We start from the raw sequence: 24,506 nt of genomic DNA, 5'->3' as shown, positions 1-24,506 counted from the left end.
TCAAGGCAAAGTGCTTGTACGTTTCGCCTCCTTACCTTGTATTTACTTACAAAGTTGCACTTGTTCACCGACCAGTGTTTACCAAATCCCAAATTTGGGATGCGTTTTTCTATAATAAAGTACTATTATTTGTGTGTGTCTGTGTTGCTTTTTTAAAGCAGGAAATTAAATTGCAAAGCACGTGGCTTCCTTCCCTGGAGGTACGGGCCTGCTTTTGAGCGCACTTCTCCCACTGTGTGGCCAGCTCAGCCCACCAGGGGGCGGGGCTGGCTGGCATGTGGTGCCAGGGGATCGAACCATGGTCCCTGTGCTTTGCTACGCTTGTTCCAAGCAGGTGCTTTAGACCACTGAGCCATCTCACCAGCCCCAACAGCTCACAGTTCTGAGCCCGAAGGCCCACATTCAGGAACCTGGTTCAGGTGTGGGGCACAATCAGAAGTACTCAGCCAGGAGGATCACGTGCAGGGTCAGCCTGGGCGACTTAGCAGCATCGGGTCTCACGATTCCAAGGCTGTTGGGACTGCTGGTTAGCATGGAGGAACTTGCCCTGGAGTCAGCCCGCCTGTTGAGGGTACTCGTGCCGATTCTCCTCCACAGCCGTGTACTGGCAGCTGTTCTCCAAGATGTTTTTATGACAACATGGAGCAGACAGACATGAGCAGGCCAGGCCACTCAGGAAGCCCCAAAGAACAGAGGAGCTACTTTCTGCTGGGGAGGGCTTCATAAAAAGCTTCAGAAGTCACGTGTGAAAACCAGTGTTCCGCTGTACAGGGGGAGGAGGTCACTGTGACCAACAGATCAGTGTTTCTTCACTGGGGTGACTGGTAGGATGATGGGAGGGGAGACAAACTACTGGGGCTCTGGGCTTTCATGTCAAAGGTGGGCCAAACTTGAACTCAGGATTTTTCTGGGAGAAGGGAACAGGCCTGACAGAAGGAGCAGGGCCCTGCAATGGACCAGAGTTGACTGCAGAGGCCCTGGCAGCACAGATGGCCATGCCCCAAGGTCATCAATATCTACTGAAGGGAGCCCTGTGTTTAGTATGAGGCCGAGTTTCTGGCGTGGATGTCTGTGTGCACTAAACTAAGAGCTCTTGGGAACAAGAGGAGCTCTGTCTGAGGACGCGGAAATCTGCCTAAGGCCTGCCAGATGGCTTGCTAGTGGGCACTTAGCCGAGGGATTCAGAGAGCTGGGGAGGATCCAAGTAGGTCAGCTCTGAGGGTCCCTGCAAAGAAGGGAGCGCGCGAAGGGCAGACGCTGAAGCCCGGCTCCGGCTTCCCTGAGGACAAGGGACAGCACCCTGTGGAAAGACACTGCTGCGCTGTTCCTGGGCTTGTGGACCCAGGCTTAAGAGAAGGCACCAGTGTTTCGCTGCTCTGCATTCTAAGGCATTCGGCTTTAAAACATCACAATTCCACTACTGTTTTCACAGAGTTTATTCAGAAGTTTACAGTTAAAATGTGGGCACTTTCCCCTGCCCACCCCAACAGCCACTAGCACTACTGCTCCTCTCTACCATGCTAACCACACTCTTGCAGAACACGCGGGGCCAGCACCCCAGCTATTTGGTAATACAAGGACTGTGAAGTTACACAAAACATCTCCTTTCCACTAACAGGCTCTGAATGAAGCTTAAGGGGCAAACCTATGTTTATCCAGTCAAGACTTCCGTAATACTCTTCTTTGTCTAACACACTAAACCCCAAAGCAGTTTCACTTATCACAGTGACCGACACTGTCTGAATGGTTAAGCTGGGGCTTGCTTTCCCTTCAGAGTGGATCATCGCATCCTGCCGTTGAACAGGAAGCGTCTCCTGCCGTGGCCTGCCCGTGAGAGGCCACACAGTTCCCACACGGTGCAAATGATGCTTTTAGGATCTTTCAAAACTTAAAACTAAAACTGATGATGTATTAATATTGAACCTTTATGTTTTTCTGACGCAGCAAAATCCCCTAAAGGTGGTGGCAGCTGTGACAGAGAAGGCACTTGTGCTAAAATTCAGATGGTCTCAAGAGAGACCACCATTGTGGAGAGGCCTGGTGAGCACAAGCTGCAGGCAACCCTTTAGCCCTGGGAGAGCTCCCCCAGGAAGGCATCTGTCTGCAAAGGAAAACTTCATGATCATGATTCCAAGGCAAAATGGCTACTCAAGGTTGGGGGAGGACAAGTACCAAGAGGAGAGATAAAAAGCGGCTGACCAAGGACCTGTCTGCTGGCGCAGCTCCACCTGGCTCTTCCCTCACCATTCTTGGGAAGGCCAAGAGGCAGCGGGGCTCCACTTCTATCTGGGCTCCCCTTGCTGCTGTCTTCCCAGGAATCTGTTGAGTTCCTGTGGGCAGTACTGACAGGTCCTGCTGGTCCACGACTGTGCCTTAGGGCTTTTCTATAGAGCCTCGAGAGAAAGTGAGGGGTCGCACGCAAACCAGACTCCTCGGCAGTGTCCGAAGGTTTCTGGGCCTCTAAGAAATGATATCCCCCCTGGACACTCAGAAGGGCGGTGCAAGTCCTTTAGGTAGGCGGGAAGCGTGAGCTAGGCAGGGGACCGAAGGGGCTGTACCTTAGCATAGATAAAGTGCACCACGAACAAATGGAGGCTGTGCAAAGCCATTTGTTGCTCGGCCGCGGCCCGGGAGCCTGCCCCGGTGTAGCTGGTGATTCCCTCAGCCAGGGTGCTGGTGCTGGTTGCTGAGGCGCTCCTTATTGCTTTATTTCCTTAGTACTGTGGAACCTTTAGCTGTAATAAGAAATACTTGGTGGGCTTGGCAGATAGCATGTGGCTCTACCACAGGGCTGGTTGATACTCAGCGGGTACACGTAAACTCAGGAAGTCTGGAAGATGGCTGTTTCTTCCCTTTGTTCACATAAACCTAGGAAAATCCAAATTCTTTTTTAAAATACCTATCAAATTGGCTCATGATGCTTCTAAAGAAGCAAGAAAGCTGTTTATGGCTGATGTTGTAAAAATGGTTGTCACTGTTCCAGCAGGTTTTAGACACGTGATGGAAGAAAATCCGCTTCCTACCATACTTCGGGAGGCTGCTCTGACATACTGATGGGTACCATGAATCGCCTGGAGGCTCTTTAGAGTGTGGTGGGAAACCGTGACGAACACAAAGACCTCGCTCATTTAGGAGGCCACGACAAGGGTCCTATTTCGCTGCTTTCATGTAGGAGGGGATTGCCCCCCTGGCAGTCAGGCCCTCAAAGCGCTTGTATGTGTAATTGATGAAGACCCAGTCTTTGTTCTTGTAGTCAGTCTCAGGGTGGTTACTTGTGGTCACTGGGAAAGAAACAGATGTGAGAGCTGATCCACCGTCTTACCCCAAAGGCCCGCTCGGCATCGGAGACAGGACAATCTGAAGGATGCACCAGTTTTGATTTGGAAAAAGGGATTTTTTACTATAAATTTTCTACCTTTGCTTGCCTGTGTTCTTTGTATTTCTACATGAATATTATCAAAATTTTATTTTCCCATTCCTCTCATTTTAGTTTACCTAACTTTAATGACAAAAAAGCAGGGTTTTGTGACTTACCCACCCAGATGAGCAGTCTAAACAGGAAAGTCTGAAACAAGGTCTCACTGACACCCTTTTTTTTTTTTTTGTATTTAGCACAGGGTCTATAGGGTCTCACTACACAGATCAGACTTGTGCTGATCCTCCTGATTTCAGCCTCCCAAGAGCTGGGATTACAGGCGCGCACCACCACGCCCAGTCTGCCACCCAGTATTAGTATTGGCAAAGTACTTACAAGGAACTTGGCGAACTGCAGTTCCTCTTCAGTTCTCTACCCTGATTTGTAAACATCATCCCAAAATTGGAGGGAAGGGTGGAGAAGTAACGGTAGCAGAAAAGAAGGTAGCAGAGGCAAGGCTGGTGGAATTACCTGTTGGCTTAAGAATATCAGATTCTGGGAACTCATCGAAGTTTGAAGTATCATCAATGCTTTTGATCTCAATAGATATCACAGCAGGCCTCTCCCTGCCAACAGACACGCCAGAAATTACCACGGGTAGGACTCAGACACACTTGTCATGTCTTTCTCAGATGACTGCTGTGGTCTGACATGGCAGCTTTTATTTTCTTTTGAAAAGCTTGTGAATGCTGACCAAGCCAAGAGACCACATCCAACAAGTTAATTACGATGAAAAAACATGAGTAACTCAGTAATTTATACCTTGAAAGAAAGGAATAATAAGGGGAAACTAAAATATCCCTGAGATGAAAAAAGAATGAACATGTGTTATGTACACGCAACAACCCCATGACAAATGCGACCATTACGTACCGTAAACCTGTACTAATAAAAACAAGAAATTGGAAAATAAAATCCCTGATGACCTGCTCTGTCTACTAAAAGGGAAAACTGAACCTTTAAATGTCCCCTCATGTAAGGTTCTCCCCTTTTTCCCACCAGAGGTACCAAACAGAGGGGCTAAATGAAGAGGCGGCAAAGGTAAAAAGGATGCAAAGGGAACACACTATGAAATGAAGTGACAAGCTTCCCGCTGGTGTTCAGCAACCAGTGAGTGCTAGGTAAGAAGGTCCAGGACTAGGGCGGGGCCCAGGCTGCCCCCAGCCACCCGCAGCACATTCCCCTTTTTCCTTCTGCACACCCCCTCCAGCCTTCTTCCACTCCTTACTCCCTTCTCTACCTCCTGGTAACAGCCTCTGCCCACAGGCCAGACAGTCCCACTGGTGGTCCTCAGTGCTAGCAGAGGGGTCAGGCAGAGCAAAGACGGCAGAGCACTTCCTAATGTTCTCTCAAGCATGGAGCCCGCACCTTGCCAGTCGCTGCTAGATGCCATGTGTCCTGCAGCCCGTAGCTAGGAGGGTGCCTGACTCCCCCGCATCCCATGGGTGAATGCCCAGAAAAAATCCAAAATTTCTAAGACACTTTCTCCTTTTTTTTTTTTTTTTAAGCTTGCCAAGGATGGTGGTTCCAATTTAGCATTAAGGAAACCACAGACTTTCTGAAATAATTCTAAATATTTTTATATGATATACCTGATATGTTCCCAGTCAACACCTTCAAAAAAAGAATTATTTTTGATTTCCTCAACTCCAGGGGCTCCAATTCTATGTTCCCATTCACAGCAGAATCTGGAAAAGACAGATGCCTTTCAGCACACCTCAAATTTCTTAAGAAAAGATCTCCTTTTTTTTTTTTTTTTTTTAATTTTTCTCCTAAGAGACGAGTAAGAGGAAGCAGGGGACAGAACTAGGAGACAATGAAAAAAACTTTTTTTTGGCAGAACTGGGGATTGAACTCAGGCCCTTGAGCTTGCCAGGGAAGTACTTAATTCTATTGAGCCATCTCCCCAGCCTCGACAATGAAAATTTAAAAAAAATTCATTCCTATCATAAATTCTGAGCAGTTAGGTCAGGGATGGTTTCTAATACCTCAAAATGAGATCCTTGGCTTTTTCAGAGATGGGAACTTCTGGAGGAAAAGTCAAAGTCTCTTTCCAATTCATCACTTTCTTATATGTCTCTTGAGGAGTCTCAGAACAGAAAGGTGGATAGCCTGTAATAAAAGAGGGACTTCGAAGCTTTTACACCCCAGAACTCAGAAGCTGAGAATATTCTCACCACAGTCGTGCATGTCCTCAATGACTACTCGATATCTGTACGTCCATTCCTCTATGACACAGACAGGATTTCCACTCATCCCAGAAAATATCTAAGCCATTTCTCAATGTTTTCCCAACTCCTAAATGCAAAATGGTATTGTTCCTCTGGTGCCAGTAGGAAGACAGTAATCACTGGAGCTGGGAAGAGAGGACATAAGGAGGGATGCAGGTATGGGAATCACCATGCCCCAAGCAGTGAAAGGATGGAACAATACCATTACAGAAGGAGCCTACTCGAGGAACGTGAGACAGGGCCAAAGCGCCAAGCGAGCTGCATACAAGCACACGTTGGTTTCCAAGTGAATGCCATGCCCCTTGGACAAGTGCGGGTCAGAGGAGAAACACATGCAGTGCCCTGCCCAGCCCTCCACAAAGGTGCATCCACCTGCAGAGGCCTCCATCCAGCGATCCCAAGAAAAGACAACTGAAGACTCCATGCCCAGTCACCCACAGACTCTCCTAGTGTTCAATGACACATGTGTCCCTTAAATTGAGAGACACCATTCAAATAGGAGGGAGAGGTCAATGGACCCCATGCTTAAAGGCTTTGAGAGGAAAGGGAAAACGAATTACATGTAGAGTGAAGCAATACCCAACCTTTCTGCATGTACGGCATGATTTACACTATAGTGTGTTGAAATAAATTATAGTAAGACAGACCACCATTAATCTCTCTCAAAACACTACCCTCCCTTCTAGCATGCTTCTCCCATTGCTCTTGCCATCTTCTGCAGCAGCTGTAAAGTCCTTTTCCTTTTCCTTAGTTGGGACCCTGGCCACCCGGACTTCTGGATTAATGCCGAATTGTGCACCGTGAGCCGGAAGCTGCCAGGTGCAATGGCTAAGGGGGATGAGGCTCAGGCGCATGTCTGCATGAGCCTGCCTTTCTGCTGGATGGCACTGCACAGCCACAGCCCTACCTCTGATCACATTGGAACTGCTTCAAAGTAGCACGACTGATGGAATGTTTGAAGACGGGGGGCAGCATGTTGGGGGGGAATTAATGGCAAGGTGATTTTTACTATAATAAAAGATAAAATTTTAATATTCACTTTAGTTTACAATTACCCAATGGACAAAAGATGTATAGTAAGTGCCAGTGACTAAAAGGACTACTACATGGAGAGGATAAAAGCACAGAACAAACAACACAGTAAACGATCAGAAAGGAATGAGGGATGCCAGGAAGTCTGAGAATACACAAGCAGGGGGCACATCTGACTGAGCGTTGTCTAGAAAACTTCACTTGGAAAGCCAGGTGGGGAAAAGCACCCAGACTGGCCAAGACCGCCTGAAGTCGGCGCAGCCTCTCTTGGACGCACACGGAGCCCCCTGGAACATGCAACTTACCGATGAGCATCTCATACATGATCACCCCAAGCGACCACCAATCACAGAGCTTGTTGTACCCGGTCTGCATGAACACCTCGGGAGCAATGTAGTCAGGAGTGCCTACTGTAGAGAAGGCCTGAAACATGTACCACATGTCAGGGGGCCCGCCAGGCCTGTGGTGCCGAGCTCTCATCTGCAAGCACCACCAGGAGCTACCCCAAAAATAATCAGCAGGATGGCCCAGTGGATTAATGCAAGAGTGATTTGCCTGAGCATTTTCCAAAACAAAAAATAAAGCTTTTTAATGAGCTGACAGAGCCTTCTAAATAGATCCAAACTCCAATTCCCTAGGTCAAAGTTATCTTATCACAACTAGGACCATAATTCACTGAGGACCCATTATGACCCGGCCCTGTATTTCTTTGTGTATACATAAGCCTATCCAGTCCTGAGAATACTTCTACAAGGAGCACCTTGTCAATACAATGCTGCAAAATACAATTTTTTTTTTTTACATTTTAAATAGCTTTGCTCAAGGCCAAAACTAGTTAAGTGCAGAGTTTACTTTGAAAATTAAGTATCTTGCTTCACATCCTCCCCTTTTCCAACAGAGGTATTTCTTGTCTTGAGAAACAGACAAGGTTTATTACTAAAAGCGAAAGTTACATCCTATAGAGGTCAGGTGCATGTACATGTGTATTTACCAGACTTACTTTTTTGTTCATTACTAGAAGAACAATTTCTATCCTATTTTGTTTTTTTCTTTCTTTTTTTTTTTTTTGAGACAGGGTCTCACTATGTAGCCCGAGCTGGCCTCCAACTCACTGAAATGCTCTTGCCTCCGCAGCCTCCCGAGCGCTGGGGTTACAGGCGTGCGCCACCACACCTGGCATTAGAGGAACAATTTCTAAATTTTAGTATTCTGCTCTAATACACCTGGACTACAAAATTCTAGGAAAAAACATAGTCCACTATACATAACATTTGAGGGTTTATCATGTGTGAGGCTCTATTCTAAATGCTTTAAATAGTCAAAAATCAAAATTTTAGCTGTGCATTTTAAAAAATATTACGAAATGTTACAGATATATAGTAAAAAGTCCACATTGCAACACAATATGCCACCCCATATTAGAGGTTAATAATCTGCTGTATTTGTCTTAATCATTTGTCTTTTAAAAGTGAAATTATAGAAACAAAGCTCTACCTTCAATCTCCTCCCTTCCCTATGAAGTAAAATCTATACAGAAGCTGCCGTGATGTTGTGTGAATATGCTGACAAGCTGTATTTTTAAAAAACATTTAATGAAGAGTTTTATACCACACTGTATTATGCTTCAATGTTAAGGTTTGGTTCTTTAACTCAACACTGCGGTTTTGCGATTTATTTGTGCAGCTCTTGTTCATTCATCTCCACTGTACAAAGAAATCACAACTGCTTTCTCTCCACTGCTCTATAAACACCCTGGGGGCTTCTCCCGATGCGTCACTGCAACCCTGTGCACGCTCAGCCCAAACCCTGCGCGGGAGGCTCACGGAGACCCCGCTAGCAGGATGCTGCTCTGGGCTCACCAGCGTCTGGACGACAAGCCGCCTCCACACGTCCTCCCGGGCGGTCACTCCTACCGGAAGCACGGGGGCGGGGCGCTCTTAGTATTCTGCTTCTCACCGGCCCTTGGTTTGGTCAGATTTTTAAATTTTTACCACTTGATGAAAATGAAATGAGATTTTAATTTATATTTCTCTTATTTCTAGTAAGGCTGAACAACTATTTGTGTAATTAAGCATCCTAGTCTTTTTTATCCTGTAATTTTTTTTAGATTCTTTCCCCATTTTTTTTTTTTTTAAAGTTCTGTTCCCTTTTTTACTGACTCAGGAACTCTATGAATTCAAGGCAGTAAAGTTTTACATATTAGAAGTAACTAGGGTTGGCCAGATAGCTCAGCAGACTAAAGCGCCTACTTAGGCAGAGTGCAGCGACCCACCAGCGGGAGTTCGATCTCCAACGTGCCATGCGGGCCCGCCCCTGGGGCACACTGAGACGTGATTGAGACTGGGTGCCGTGGCGCACACCTGTAATCCCAGGGTTTGGAAGGTGAAAACACGAGGATCACAACCAGTCCGATCTATGTTGTGAGACCCTGTACTAAATACATTTTAAAAAAGTATCTTCTTCCAGTCTGAGGCATATTATTTTAATTATTGTTTTTGAAGTTGTATTTGTCACATACCAAAAAATATGTCGCATATATACATGTGTAATAATCAAATTATGAGGCAAAGGAATGAAATGAATACCTATGAGCTCAACTGAAAATGCCAGTGTCATTAGTATCAACCCTGAATTTATCCCCACACCTCCCCGCCTCGCCTTCTTCCCACTGCCAAGTTCAACATCATTTCCATTTCTCAACAGGAAGTAAATTTTGTGACATCTCTCTACATGAGATTTTATTTAGTTTTATTTATTTATTTTTTTGGAGGGGGTGCTAGGAATCGAACTTGGGACCTCGTGCTTGCCAGGCAGGCACTTATGCCACTAAGCTATATCCCTGCCCCCCCCCAGTTTTATTTCTGAACTGTATGAGACAGTATCACTCTATATGCAGGCTCCTGCTATTTGATTTTTCTATTTAATTTTTTTTGCTCCGAATGCCTTCAAGGCATGACTGGCTGTCTTGTGTTGTGGGGATCGAACCACAGCAACCTGAACCTGACTGCTTTGTTGAAGCAGCCACTTAAAGAACTGAGCTAAGGGGCAGGCCCCCCTCTATTTAATTTTGTTTCTAAAATTGATCCACAAAGTTACCTGTAGTTGTTGTTACATTATTCCCGCTGCTGTAAAATACCCTATTCCAGAATGTACCCACTTCCTTGTGGATGAGTGATGGTTACGTTCAGAGTTCTGCTATTCGAGAAAACACACGAAGCAGTCTTCATGACTTCTGCACATGCGTTCAGGATTGACTTGTGTGTGTGAGCAAGGGAGCACTGCAGGGCCTCCGTACCATTTGGCTTGGCTTTTCACTTGTCTATATCTTGATATACAGGGACTTTTTGACCTTTAAAGTACTAAGATAAGTAGAAAATTTACCTATGATTTGTACTGCTTGTGTCTAATTTAAGAAATCTTGCTTTGCTCTGAGGTCATATAAATATTGCCTTGTATTTTCCTCTGAAACTTTTATTGTTCATCTAGCATTGATTCTTATGTAAAATAAATTAGGGATCCAGATCCATTTTTTGTATATAATTTCTAAAAATACAAATATTTAACATAAATGCTCATAGGTTTTTAAGTTTTGTTTCTTCTGTGTCTTTCAAGCTTTAAAGTCTGAACTTGATTGGGCCCTGCCCCTAAAATCAGAAGTATTTTCATTCTAATCATAGAGGAAAAAAACCTATAGACACCCTTTAATTTAGAGATTAGATTTATTCTAGCAAAGATAAATATTAAGTAAATCTTACTTGATCAAAGAGTATATAACTAGAGGTTTACTGACACAGGGAAACAACTCCTTAAGATACTAAGATGTTAAAAAGATGTTAAAAAAATTCATGAATGTACATGTACCAACTCTACCCAAGGAATATAAAAATTATATACTGCAAACATGTACTAATAAAACAAAATAAAGCAAAATGCAGCCGACCAAAGGTTCAAACCTGTGAAGGGTAGGAGAAACTTCTCACTCTGCATCTAGAGCTGTCATAAGAGCCTGCTTTACTTTCTGCAGTATTTGTATGAGACAGAGCCTTCTCAGTCTAGGGAAGGAGCCACTCCTTCCCAACGTGTCTACTTGCACACTGAGGTGGTCCTCCAACTCCAGCCTCTTACATCTATACCCTCTTTCTTTTGTTGTCTAAGCACAGTGTTCCTGAGAGCTGCAATCTAGAAGAACTCTATTGGCTGGAAATAGTCATGTCAATCACATCACGTCTTCTAAATCTTAGGACTTCGTTTTAAGAGTTTTATGGAAATAAAGCATTTCCTATTAATCTATGTCCATAAATTCTACCTTAAGAAATAAACTGATAAAGATCATACCACCTCTTACCTCTGTGGTTTAATAAATTCAAGCTGACTCATACCTTTCCCTTAATTAAATACCAGGGTGTAAAGCTGCCCAAGATCATACCACAATTTAAAACATTACAGTATGATCTAAGCAGCCAAGGAGCCAAGTTCAAGCTTTTACTTTTTTCAGTGACTCCCAAAGGACTGAAAAGCAACAGGGTGGGGACGGAATTGCATACTGCCATCAGGAGTGACCCACAGTGGTACATTCACGCTGAGCATTACTCAGCACCGCCCTTCAGCTTGGTGCTGGCCAAAGAGGACTGTGCCCAAAAGCTGAAAGAAGTCACATTTGGAACCCGAAGAGGTGGCTTGACATTCTTCCAAGTTATGAAGACAGGTAATGTGACTTTAATTTACACTTTTCCATTTTTACCGTGACTTGAAAAGGCAAGAACCCTAGTCACTGCATCAGGGACTCAAATTTATTCAATTTTCAAAAAGCTTTGAAAATGACATAAAACTCATTCCTAGTGAAGCTGACATGACCCTCTGCTGCACATCAAGAAGCACAAAATTTAATTCAAGGGTATAAGGATAATTCAAGGTGGTTAAACTTTTTTTTGTTTTCCCAGAACCGGGGATTAAACTCAGACCCACTGAGCTATCTCCCCGGCCCCAAGGTGCTTAAACTTAAGTATCCCCCAAATACATGTTAGCACAGTAACCAAAAATTAAGTTTCGACCTGCTTTCAAAACAGAGAAAAGAAGTGGAGGTATAACTCAGTGGCTGAGCATCTGGTTAGCAGGTATGAGGCCCTGGGATCAATATTCAGCAGCACCAAAATCTTAGAGGATTCTTCACCATTTGACAGCTTCCAAAATATTTTAGGGTTAAATACCAGTTTCCCAACAAGGCAGGCACTATCATTTAAGACAGCTTTTTTCAGTGACAGACACATTTACTGCAGTCACGCAGACTTTTAAACCCAAATATCACAGACTGCTCCATCAGAGTCTCTATGGGTGGGAGCCAGACACCAGTTATGTTCTGAGGCTGCTGCTGAAATGACTCTGGCATGTAGTCACGGAAAGACACACTGAGAGTGCTGGGTGCGGCAGCGTATGCCTGTAAGCCCAGCACCCAGGCGGCTGCAGTGAGTGGGATGATTCCTGCAAGTTCAACGTCGGCCTGGGCTACAAAGTGAGGGCAAGCCCAGCCTGACCTGCATAGTGAAACTGTCTCAAAAAAGCAAAAACAAAAACAAAAAATAATTGAAGTATCCAGCCAATCTGCTCCTGATATTCTCTAATCTCAATAACTTATATAGTTTTTGGTTTATCTGTTTTTGAGACAGGGTCTTGCTCTATAGTTGAGGCTTGCCTTGAGCTCATTTTGTAGCCCAGGCTGGACTCAAACTCACAGAAATCCTGCCTCAACCTCCCAAGTGCTGGGATTGCAGGCATGCACCACCATGCCTGGTATACGTAAATAGCTTTCAAAACTAAAAATAGAATTTAGATTTTGAAACTATATCCTCAAGTATCCCTAAGTTAATACTAGAAAGACATCAAAGATTTCTTTCAGTCACTGCATCTCCAAAGATGTAACATAAAATCGTAATGCATGATGTTTCACTGATAAATTTTAATCAAAACAATGCAACCCCTCCCTTTTCCCCCTCCTTCTGTTTCTCACTTTTTTCCTTCCCTTTTTCCTTCCTTTGTTTTCTTCCCTTCCTGTCCCCCTTCTCTCCTTCCTTTCTTTTTCAATCAAGACAGGGTCTTGGCCAGGCATGGTGGCACACACCTGTTCCCAGCACTCAGGACACTGTGGGAGGATCACTGTGAGTTTTACGCCAGCTTGGGCTACAAAGTGAGTTACTAAACTGTTCAGGGAAATCTTGTCTCAAAAAAAAATTCAAGGTACTATCAAGGTAAATGCAATAAGGCTACTTTTTTTTGTGGAACCAGGAATTGAACTCAGGCCCTGTGCTTGCCAGGGAAACGCTTATTCCACTGAGCCATCTCCCTGGCCCTAGACTACTTATTTTTATGCCTAGGGCATAGTTTCATATGTGTAAAGATTAAAATACTTTTATATTTCTCTATAATTTTGATAACCAGGTACTTGTTTTAAACCACAAGTAATGAAAAGGCAAGCAGATGAGAATTTTGCCTAAATGGGTCAAAATTTGAGTGATTTCCAGCTTAAATAAAACTCCTTTGGCAAGAAATGTGGAACAGGAAGGAAAGGCAGTGAGTACTACCAACCTAGAAGATCAGAACGAGGCCACTCACTGAAGACACCACAGTCAAAACAACCTAGTATTACCTGCCTTCCTTCAACAGATTCCTTCTGGGGCTGCCCACACGACAGAGCGCTACTAAGGGAACGTGCCGCACAGGGGTATGCTGCAGATGCGCACTGAATGCAAATGTGTGCACTTATTTCTGAATGTACTCCTACTTGGTTTGTAGCATTTCAGAAGCCACAGACACTACTTACTAGCTGACGTCTGTTTCTTTTCCAGGTTTCTGCTTTCCTTTTGGAATTCATGTTTTGAAAAGCTAAAAGTAGAGAAAACAAGTTCTCATCAAAATTTGCACAGGACTATTTACTGCTTTGGAGAGTGCTGGTTTAAGTCACATGAAACCCTATGTTACAGTTTCTGTCTAGATGTCCCCCTAAGCCTTGCGGGCTGTGGAAGGTGACTGGGCCAGCAGGCGCGAAAGCTGGTTTGCCTCAGTGGACAGATCCTGGCATCTCCCTCCCCGGCTCCTCTCCTCACCACGGCGTGGGCAGTGCTCCTCTGCGGCAAGGCAGGTCCTCCTCCCACATCACTTCTGCTCTACAGCCAGCTGCCTACGGCCTGAACCCCTGACAGACGTGAGCCGAAACGAGCCTCATAAGCCCTTCTTCCTTTGTTAGTGCTGTACACTCAATCCCAGGGATGAGGAAGTGACTAAGACATCTTCTTCCCACACACTAAAAGTTCTGGAGGACACATTTCCCAGCAACTCTAAAAGCCAGAGAGTCAAGCGTTAACAAGAACTCTACAATGAAGGCTGCAAACGGCACTCTTGTGTGGGTCAAAGGGCCAGAGAACACAGTTAAGAATTACAGAAAATTTGGTCTCAATGAAAACAAGGCCATGAAACACAGCTAAAACAGTTGCAGTCTCTCAAAATTATCATCCAAATTCTACAAATAACAATTGTTACACATTCAAGGACATCTAAGTTTGAGCTACACAACATGACATAAGCTTTTCCAGCACAAATTTTGCTTTATTACATATTCTTCAGTGCTGATAGTGCTGAAGGAGAAATAACCTTATAAAGGTGAATTTCCTTCTACCATGACACAAAGAAGGACCTGGGCCAGTGGTGGCGAACCTGTGGCACTCAAGTTGTGATGTTTTCCTTTTAACACAAAAGATGTTACTGTGTGAGCCATTTTTCTAAACTAAAAACCTCAGTATTCGGGTTTAATTACAGTGTTGACACTTTCCAACAAGTAAGAGGGTTCTTAGCGTACTCTGGTACTTGGTCTCCAAGGCTGCCACCACAGACCTAGGGTAGACCTCGACCTGAGCTGTTCCCAGGACTCACCCTCTACAACTCTGCCTCGCTGGCCCCATACTCATCCACAGTGCCTTTCCAGGAGTGCTCTAAGGAAAAGCGCTTTTCCACATCAGCCTTATCACGCTGAGCAGCACTCACCTGGCCTCACTAGACAATCCCCATCATTTCCTCAGAAACACACGCTGCAAGGACCCCCATCACCAAGAAACGGCCCTCCACCCCTACTTGGGAACAAAAAGGCGTCACACCGATCACACTCACTGAAGTCACTGGGGAGGCTGTGGTTCAGATTCCTGTAGAACTCCGTCCTGTGTGCTTTCTTCAGGCCTGTGCAAAGGCCAAAGTCAGAAAGTTTCACATGGCCCTGTGGAGAGAAAGACAAGGCAGAAAGTGGATGAGCATGCCTGAGTGGAAGACCCAGCTCTGTCTTTTGCTCCTGCCTCTAGCCACTACATCTCTACAGCCTGAGGACACTGGGTTGGCTTTTTTTTTTTAAACAGATGGAAACGTGTAATAATAAACTTTTGAAAGAATACCCTAAGTCCTATTATATTTAAATGATTTTCATTTTTGCATGTTATGTTTGGTTTTGTTGAAATTATAGGCCTCTTATAACAGTTAAATACTCCATAGAACCTAGAGACAATTTTACTGTTTTAATGGATACAATCAACTATTTTATGTTTAGACAGTCTTCAAAATTACTGTTTTTAATGTCTACATAACAGACAACTTTTATCACACTGTTATTTACTTAACCATACTGTATTCTTAACTCCATTTTCAATTTTTCTTTCATGTAACATGGATTGTAAGTACCCTTGACAGAGGTGGTCTGTATCTCCAATCTCAAATGTGTATGATACACAGGGTGTTCTGATTAAATGGTTGTTAAAATTATGAGTAAATGAATAAATCTTGTTCATACAGCTTTTTCTCCTCTTGAATTTCACTGGGACAAATTCTAAGGAGTAAACTTAAAAGAGAAAGGGAGCAGTATCTCACAGTCACCTCTTCAACCTCCTTCTGGCAGAAATAAATTCAATGCATGCGTGAATTTATTCCTAATACAATGGCTGGCCCTATAAAAGTGTGTATTCTTGAGATGGAATTTTAAATACATGGAAGAGGTGAGAAAAAAAAAAAAAAAACAGAAGAGGAAATCCTGATGCTCAGGGGAGACACCAGCTCAAGATCAATCAGAAGTACAATGGCCCAGATTTGAGCCCGAATGACTTCAATGTGGCCTTTCCTCAATACCACCAGCCTCTGGGGCATTCTTGGGGTTCAACATACAAACTTTGCAGGGCACAAAGCCAAAGGGTACCTGCCTGGATGGGTCAAGTTTTATGTTTTCTTTTTTATGGAAATCCTTTTGATGTGTGTGTTGGTGGGGTGGGGGGTAGGCTCAGCAGGTGCACTGCTATACAAGGACAGCTTTGAGCCTACTTAGCATCTTTTTTCTGATTTGCAAATAACTTGTCCTACAAGTGAAAGGACAGATTTTTAATTTATAATTCTCAAAATTATATGTTTTGCTGAGGAAAGGAGCTATCTTAAAAAGTGCCTAGGGCAAGTGTTATTCAAGCCTAGCCTTTCAGAGAACTCCATAGCTATTCTGAGTACACAGCAGAAACTGAACACTTCAGTATTTTCACATCTAAATCTATGAGGCTCAACACATAAATGGACTTACTTATGAGGACACTGTACAAGTCTGAGCTAGCACAGTGTAGAAGGCAGATGTGTCCGAGATACTCACTGCTCTCCAGTGAGACTGGGCTCCCAAAGCCTTGGCCTCCAAGGTGTTTCATTGTCCTAAACACAAGCTACAACTAAGCCAAGCACTAAGGGCATCTGAATTCAAAACCACACAAGGCAGGCCAGTGCTTATTAAAAATATGTGAACTTTATAGCACACAACGATCTTATATAGCACTGTTTTAAAAGCGGAACGCAGGGCTAAGGAAGTAGCTCAGTGGTAGAGTGCGTACCTAATGTGTATGGGATCCTGGGTTCAACCCCTAACGTGGCAAAACAAAAACTAAGCAGAATATAAAGCTATGTACTTTTTTTTTTTTTTTTTGGTACAAAAATAGAATTCAAGGGCTGGTGAGATAGTTCAGCAGACTAAACGCCTGCTTAGGCAAGCCCAGGGACCGGGGTTCAATCCCTGGCACCACAAGCTGCACTGGCCCCACTCCTGGGCATGCTGAGCCAGCCACTGAGACAGGGTGTGATGACACACGCCGGTAATCCCAGTGCTGGGGAGGCTGAAAACAGGATCACTACAAGTCTGAGCTGTGTAGTAAGACCCTGTACCAAATACATAGAAAAAAACATTAGAACTCAAAATAATTTTTTAACTTCCTCAGGGCCAGGGAGAGAGATCAGTAGAATAAGCACTTGCCTGGCAAGCAAGCGCAGGGTCCTGAGTTCAATCCCTGGTACCACAAAAAACCAAGACAAAAAAAACTTCCTCAAATTTTCCACAGCATATGTACTAAGCTGTTTATTTTTATTTATTATTATGATTTTTTTTTTTTACTTAGGACAGGGTCTACAGGGGATACTGGGTCTCATTAAACAGATCAGGCTCCTAGTGATTCTCCTGTTTTCAGCCTCCCAAGTCCTGGGATTACAGGCATGCGGCACCACACCCACTCTCAATCACTGTCTCAGCATGCCACCGGGGCAGGGCCGGCACGGCAGGGGGTTGAACCCCAGCTGTTGTGCTCTGCCTAAGCAGGTGCTTTAGTCCACTGAATTACCTGGCCACCCCTACTAAGCTATTTATTTTTTTATTTATTTTTATTTTTATTTTTTTTTAAATTTTATTTATTTATGTATGTGTGTGTGTGTGTGTGTGTGTGGCCAGCTCAGCCCACCAGGGGGCGGGGCTGGCTGGCATGTGGTGCTGGGGGATTGAACTGCGGTCCCTGTGCTTTGCTAAGCTTGTTCTAAGTAGGTGCTTTAGACCACTGAGCCATCTCACCAGCCCCTAAGCTATTTATTTTTAAGATGCTAACTTTACATAAGTTACTGACATACAGAGGAATATACCAAAGCTATTAAAACAAAACAGTAGTTAATTCAGTGGTGAGATTAAAGACTATTTTTCTTTAATTGTGGATAGTATTCAAATTCTCTGTTATATATGTTTATTTTTATATTGAAGAGAAAAACTACTAACCAAAATTCATCTGATAAGTCTGCCCTCTTGAAACAAAGAATCTCAAAGAAAGATAAAAGTCTTCTGGTCATTAAAAAAAAACAACAATATTCATGTTTTTCAAAGACAGCTAGAAAATTATCAAAAGATGACGAGGAAGAAAATTATAGTAGGGATTAAGTTGACTTTTTTTTTTTTTTTTTTGTTCCTCGAATGCCTTCGGGGCACTTTTGGCCCGCTGGAGAGGTGTGAGGTTCGAACTCCAGCAACCTGAGGCTGACAGCTTTGTGGAAGCAGCCACTTAAAGGCCTGAGCTAGGGCCAGGCCCCGTAAGTTGACTTTTTACTTAGAAGAAAAATTTAGTCAAGACAAAAATTCTAGGGCTGGGAGATAGCTTGGTGGTTTAAGAGCCTGCCTGGCAAGTGCAAGGACCTGAATTCGATCCCTGGTACTGCACGGCATGCCAGCCCCAGAACTCTGTCTTAACTGCGTAGTGAGACCTTGCATCAAATAAATGAATAAATAAATAAGCAAGCTTATTTTCACATCTAAAGATAAATATAAACAAGCTATTCCAGAGGCTGGGCAGAGGGCATGTGATCAGGAATTTGGACTTTGTGGGAGGTTTTTGCTTTTGCTATTACCTTACTTCCTGGTTCTTGCCTGAGTTCCTCATTAGCTCAAAGGAGGGTTTGGATAGATGAAGCATTGGAAGTATAGTTAATTAGATGCTACCAGAAGATAGCTATCTTTGGCTTTATTACAAAATAACCCTTTCAGTCAATTTTGCGCTCAAATAGTTTTACAAATGTCCTATCAAACAACCATGAGCCTTTTAGAGAGCAGAAGTGGCAACAAATTTTCCTTTTTTTAAAAAAAGGAAAATCTACCAGACAGAAAACAGCCCTCACCCCAGCTCAGATGAGCCAACACTACTCATGCTGCTACCCTGATACATACCTTGCTGTCCAGCAGAAGGTTGTCAGGCTTGATGTCTCTGTGGATGAATCCGAGTTGGTGAATGGAGTCTATGGCTAATACCGTTTCTGCTATATAAAACTGAGTCTCTTCTTCAGTCAATGTATCTTTTTTCATCAACAAGGTCATCATGTCCCCTGAAAGCAAAAGGATACAAAGCCACCACCATACATCCACAGATACACATACACACACCCAAGCACACACACGTAACACACAAACAAGACAGGATTAAGTACCAGTTTTCAGGTATTTCTCCCCTATCTGCCAACATTTGGCAGCTAAACAAAACTCTTGTTATGTTTCTGAAATTTACCAACACTTCCAATAGGAGGAAAATGGCAAGTAGTAGTTTCTAATACTTAAAGGACAAAAATCACAGTCACCAAGAGCAAAGCAAAGCATTCTGATACCTAAGCTCTGCACCTGGCCACTTATTGGGCTTTCCATTTGGTTTTGGACAGAAAAAGGTAATTTGTCTTACACTTACTTTTATAAAAAAGCAAATATGCTTAGGATCATTTTTAGACCAGGAAAAAGCCTACTATCTTTCATTTTGTACATGTATCAGCAAAGTTCTCTATATCGAGAAGCAAACGGCATTTTCACATAGGTTGTACTTGCTCATTGCTATAGCGAGAAACTGGTATGCTACATTAAAATGTCAATAGCTGGGAAGGCTGAAAACGAGTTTTCCATCTTCATAAAACACTAGAAAATGAATCAATGAAAAGCTGGGACTCAAGCAAGCAAGAATTAGTCCACAGGCCAGGGGTGGTGGTGCACACCTGTTATCCCAGCACTCGGGAGGCAGAAGCAGGAGGATCACAGCAAGTTCAAGGCCAGCTTGGGCTACAAAGTCAGTTCTAGGCCAGCCTGAACTGCACAGTGAAATCCTGTCACTAAAAGACAGGAAAAAAAAAAAAAAAAAAAGAAGATAAAAAGAAACAGAAAAAATTATTTCACAGAAGGTCAAAAATGCTACCCACTGGAATGTGTAACAGCTGTCTCCCACAAATGTGCACGGTACACATCTCAAGATCAGTAGGGTTTTCCATAATGCTTTATTATAGATATTTAGGTATATGGCAGTATCTTTTATGTATTACAAAATACAGTGTCAGTTTTCATCAGGTAAATGGTAATACTTTTCTGTAGTCAAGGCTTAATTATTTCTGCTAAACACCAAAACATAAAATAGCAAAAGACAGACTAAAATCCTAAAAGTCAACAATTAGACAAAAGCAAAGAAAATATATGTAAGTAGTTTAAAATTATAAGAAACATAAAAGATTTCAGTTTAAACCCTATAAGTTATCTCTGTTAGAAGACAGGAAAGAGAGAAACCTCTGATTAAATAGACATCACATAACTTTTGAACTTCATTTCACTCATAACTTTAGTCTTCGTGTTCTTGAAGAAAAGTTTGTATTTTCCCTTAGGGAACAATCAAACCACTTATTAGCTGCTCTTTTTGGACTAAGACTTGAAAATCAGGCCTTCTCACAACCCGCAGCCTTGGAGCTGCAGGAGCACTAGAGACCTGGGGCAGGGCCCTCAGGCCTGCACTGGGTGGCTGGGTGGCTGGTGGCCTCCACAAAAGGCTCAGAGCGCAACCCAGGGCCTCACCTAGGAGGAGGCTGTCCAGGCCACTGAAAGCTCAAGCCAGGCGGCCCATGGCTCTGCAGGCCAGCTCCACCGAGTGCAAAGAGAAGGGTTCGGGGAACACAAGAAGCTGCAGAAGACGGTGCCGGACACACGTGTCAAGGAGCTGGAGACCAAGCTAGCGCTTACTTCTACTTAAGAACGAGCTTCTGAATGTTCAAGACTTGCTCCTGATCTTTCTAGACAGACTCACTTCCAACCTTGATCAACTGGCAACAAAAAATTCTTGGTGATCCTGGATCCAAAGTGAGGTTTGCCAAAAGATCAATATATTATGTCATAATTGTATTGGTTTTGCTAAAACTAAAAAAAGTCTGTATTTTTCCACCTGAGTTTGCTCAGCTAATCAGTTCACTGGGAAACACTGTGTTTCTCAGAACAGGGTATGATCTGCTCTGGGTTTTCTCTGGAATTGTCTTAGGAGGAGCAAATGCAGAGGTATAGAAAATTTGAAATCTCAGAAATAAAAGATCAATTCTGGCTTCTAATAGAAGTAATGAGAAATTTATTTCCTAAATTAGAAAAAGAAATTTAAAAACTTAAAAGCAAAAAAAATGCTATGGCTTCAATTTTGTCACTTGGATAATTTATATATGGTTCTCAATGACAACAAAGCAAGAAGAGCTCCCTAGTTTCACCCATACACATTTTAAAGGAAAAAGAGAAAGAACTGTCCTTCTGAAATCATGAGCATGAATGAAAAGGTTACTAGATTGGAGAAAGGCCCCACAACACAAGACAGGTTACTGGTCAGTAACCTCCTTTAAAGACCTAAAAAAAGAGATACAGAAAGCAACTTTGTGAGCACAATTAAAAATAGGAGTTAATTGTTGAGAGAGAGAAACCACAGAACAAAAAGGAAAAGTGACCTTTCATCGTTAAGTAATTACCTCCAGGCAGGAACTCCATGATTAGGTAGAGGTTTAGCTTATCCTGAAAACTATAGAACATTTTCACAACCCACAAACTGTCTGCCTCCACTAGAATGTCACGCTCCGCACGAATGTGGCCAACCTGGAGGTATATGCATTTGATTAATGACAAGCCTTGCTCTGCTTTATTAGATTGTTTATCTGCTTAAACAATTTAAATACTGTTTTGAGTACTGTGATGATCCAAGACCTGCATAGGCACACCTACTAGCTCAAAATTGACATTTGACTTGAAGGTATTTGGTGCTAACTTCAGATGAAAGGCTACAAAAACTGCAAAATGAACGGTTCTAATGTAAATGGTAACTTTAACCATGCTATTAAACCTCTTCTTAGTTAAAATTACCACTTTTTAACGTATGTTTTTATTCTAACAATTTCTTACAATACAAACAAGTCTTCAAAACAAGACTCTTTTAAGCAAATCCTACCTAAGGTCTGCAACATTATCTAAAATGACAGTAACCATTCTAGAATACTATGATGCCACAGTATTTAGTTCTCTGCTAGGTATATAGTATGCTCAATCAATTCTTATTGAAATCAAATATAAGAACACAAAAGTAAATTTACAGATCTAAAATAATGACATTTCTTCCCAGTTTTCTACTTTGCATTGAAATGTCTAGCTAAGGAAACCAAGTTGTAGATTAGGGAGAACTAATAGAATCACTTAGCGAAAATAATGCTTATAATATCAAATTTGCCTTATTTACTTCAAATACGAAACAATAATAAAAACCTTGTAAATATCATCAAATATCACCCTCTCCTTTTTTTAAGGGTCACAACAGCCAAAGTTGGTTGAACCTAGTCTAAACTTATTAAGTCCCAGCTCACAACTTTATTTATTTATTTTATTTTTTTTGCAGAACTGGGGATTGAACTCAGGCCCTTGTACTTGCCAGGGAAGCACTTATTATCTAAAATGACAGTAACCCCAGCCATCTCCCCAGCCCCCCAGCTCACAACTTTAATAGAGGTTTGGTGTTCACATATGTTACTTGTCATGTGTTTAGACTATGTTCCAAAGTAAAAAACACATCAAGGTTAACAAATGGGTATTTTTTTTTTAAATGTATTTGGCACAGGGTCTCACTACACAGCTCAGACTCCTAGTGATCCTCCTGTTTTCGGGGTCTGCTGCGCCGGGATTATAGGCGTACACCACCACGCCCAGTCTCAGTGGCCAGCTCAGCATGCCTGTAGAGGGGGCCAGCACAGCATGTGGTGCTGGGCATTGAATCCCTGTCGCTGGGCTTGCCTAAGCAGGCACTTAGTCCACTGAGCTATCTTGCCGACCCTTCAAAGGGGCACTTCTGGACACAGAGTCAGCCCATCGTTGTTTGGCTGAATAGGATGTTACACACACTTGTTAACGGAAATGTCTCCTACCACAAGTCTGCCATTTGGGCCCAGCCCCTACACTCTCCCTGTCTTATACCAATCTGGTCTCATTCTTCCATGTTAACTCTTGGGGGCCTGGAGATACTGAGTTTGCATATTTGAGTTTTCTCTCTCTACTAAAATTACTCTTTGGTAAAGTTTGTAATAGTTTCAATATGCAGAAAATATTTTTATATTTATACTTATGGTGTGAGGTAAAACAAATACAAAGGTGATACAGAACAGTGGCAAAAAAATCACAAGAAAATAAAAATAGATAAAACATCTCCCTTTAGTTGTCCTCAATACAAAGCTTTTGGGAAATGAATGCCACTTACTGACCTGCAGCCCTACAGCCAGAGCTATGTATGTCCCTGTCACTACCAGACACTGACTGTATTTTTTTTTAAACTCTTTTATTTATTTATTTCAGACTCATAGTGATCCTCCTGTTTTCAGCTTCCCCTCACAGCATGTGATGCCAGGGATCGAACCCTGGCCCCTGTGTTTGCCTAAGCAGGTGCTTGGTATCTCGCTGGTCCTAGACAGGAAGACTGTAGAAGGCAAACTTCATGTGCCTGTCCTCCTGGCTCCACTAAGGGTCGTAGGTATTGGAGGAGCCAGAAAAAAGGAGAGGCGCTACTATTACCATTCGTCACTCACCTTGGAGGACAGAATGGGGACAGTAACATTTCCTGCTAGTCAAGGAGAAAGCTACAGTCACTGCAAGCACACCTTGTCCTTCTCTCCTGGGGCTGGCAGAGCAGCTGGAGCCTCACAAGGCAGAGTGCAGTCAGTGGGACACAGGGCAAGAGGGAAGAGGCAGAAGTGCTGCTCAGACCAAAAGAGGCTCTTTTCCCCACTCCGTAAGTGTTAGCAGGGAAGGGTGCTCGGTGCTCTCTGGAGCACTAAGGTAGCAGAGATACAAGCCAGTCTTTTTCCCCAGTATAACAGTGCCCTTGGCATCACAACGGAAGCTTTGCCATTTGTACTGGAAGAGAAACACTGACATTAGCGTAATGCTCCTGTTTTATCCATTACAAATTTTCCAGGGAGCAGAAATATTCTATGGGACAGAATAACAACCTCAATGCTCATTGGGTAGCTTTAATTCCTATTAAGCTTAATAAAAGTGAACAGAAAAACAATTTTTCTTCTGGATAAGAAACCTAAAACTGTTAAAACACACACACACACACACACACAAAGAAAAAAAGAAAGAAAGAAAGAAAAAAGAAAAGAAAGAAAAAAAAAGAAAAAGAAAAAAAAAAGATTAGGCTCTAAACCTAAACTTTGTCAGATCTATTAAAAAATAACAAAGGCTTTACACTGGCCTCCTAACTTTCACCTGGCACAAACCTGCTGCATTCTGCCTCAAAATGACTGACTGGCCCAGCTCATCTGCAGTCAGAGATTTTAGCCCACAAGGGTAAAACCTAGGAAACTGAGTCCATCAGCTTAAGTGAACTAAGCAATCACATGAGTGCACCTTTTTTTTTGTACTGGGAATTTAACTCAGGACCCTGTGCTTGTCAGAGAGGTGCTAGAGGCACTAAGCTATCGCCCCAACCCACAATTAACGCACAATTTAAAATGCTAATCTGAATAGATGTTTTCTTTCTTTTTATGGTGGGAGGGCTCAGCCCGCCCTGGGGGTGGGGCTGATGCAACATGTGGTGCTGGGGATCGAACCTCAGTCCCTGTGCTTGCCTAAGAAGATGCTTTAGACTGCTGAGCTATCTCACCAGCCTTGATTTATTTATTTATGTGTGTGTGTGTGTGTGTGTGTGTGTGTGTGTGTG

General features: G+C 43.1%; 1 protein-coding gene across 2 annotated transcripts in view; it reads right to left on the bottom strand.

Annotated features, from left to right (window-relative positions):
* Window positions 1–1,418: 1,418 nt before the first annotated feature.
* The window catches only part of Stk38 (serine/threonine kinase 38), a 44,595-nt gene continuing 21,507 nt past the window's right edge, over window positions 1,419–24,506 (bottom strand). Inside the window, exons 6-14 of one of the 2 annotated variants that reach the window (XM_023720373.1) lie at window positions 21,277–21,400; window positions 18,704–18,858; window positions 14,833–14,935; window positions 13,493–13,554; window positions 6,984–7,101; window positions 5,404–5,527; window positions 5,008–5,103; window positions 3,887–3,981; window positions 1,419–3,281 (exon numbers count right to left, since the gene is read on the bottom strand). In XM_023720373.1, the coding sequence (XP_023576141.1) occupies window positions 3,151–3,281; window positions 3,887–3,981; window positions 5,008–5,103; window positions 5,404–5,527; window positions 6,984–7,101; window positions 13,493–13,554; window positions 14,833–14,935; window positions 18,704–18,858; window positions 21,277–21,400 (1,008 nt within the window). In that variant the 3' untranslated portion in view covers window positions 1,419–3,150. The remainder of the gene's footprint in view (window positions 3,282–3,886; window positions 3,982–5,007; window positions 5,104–5,403; window positions 5,528–6,983; window positions 7,102–13,492; window positions 13,555–14,832; window positions 14,936–18,703; window positions 18,859–21,276; window positions 21,401–24,506) is intronic. The other variant, XM_004624188.2, reaches the window with a different exon arrangement.

The sequence above is a fragment of the Octodon degus genome, unplaced genomic scaffold, assembly GCF_000260255.1.
Source record: "Octodon degus isolate 3935 unplaced genomic scaffold, OctDeg1.0 scaffold00005, whole genome shotgun sequence".
In the NCBI taxonomy this organism is placed as follows: domain Eukaryota; kingdom Metazoa; phylum Chordata; class Mammalia; order Rodentia; family Octodontidae; genus Octodon; species Octodon degus.
The sequence above is the reverse complement of the archived record's forward strand: the minus strand, read 5'-3'. Positions and strand labels throughout refer to the sequence as shown.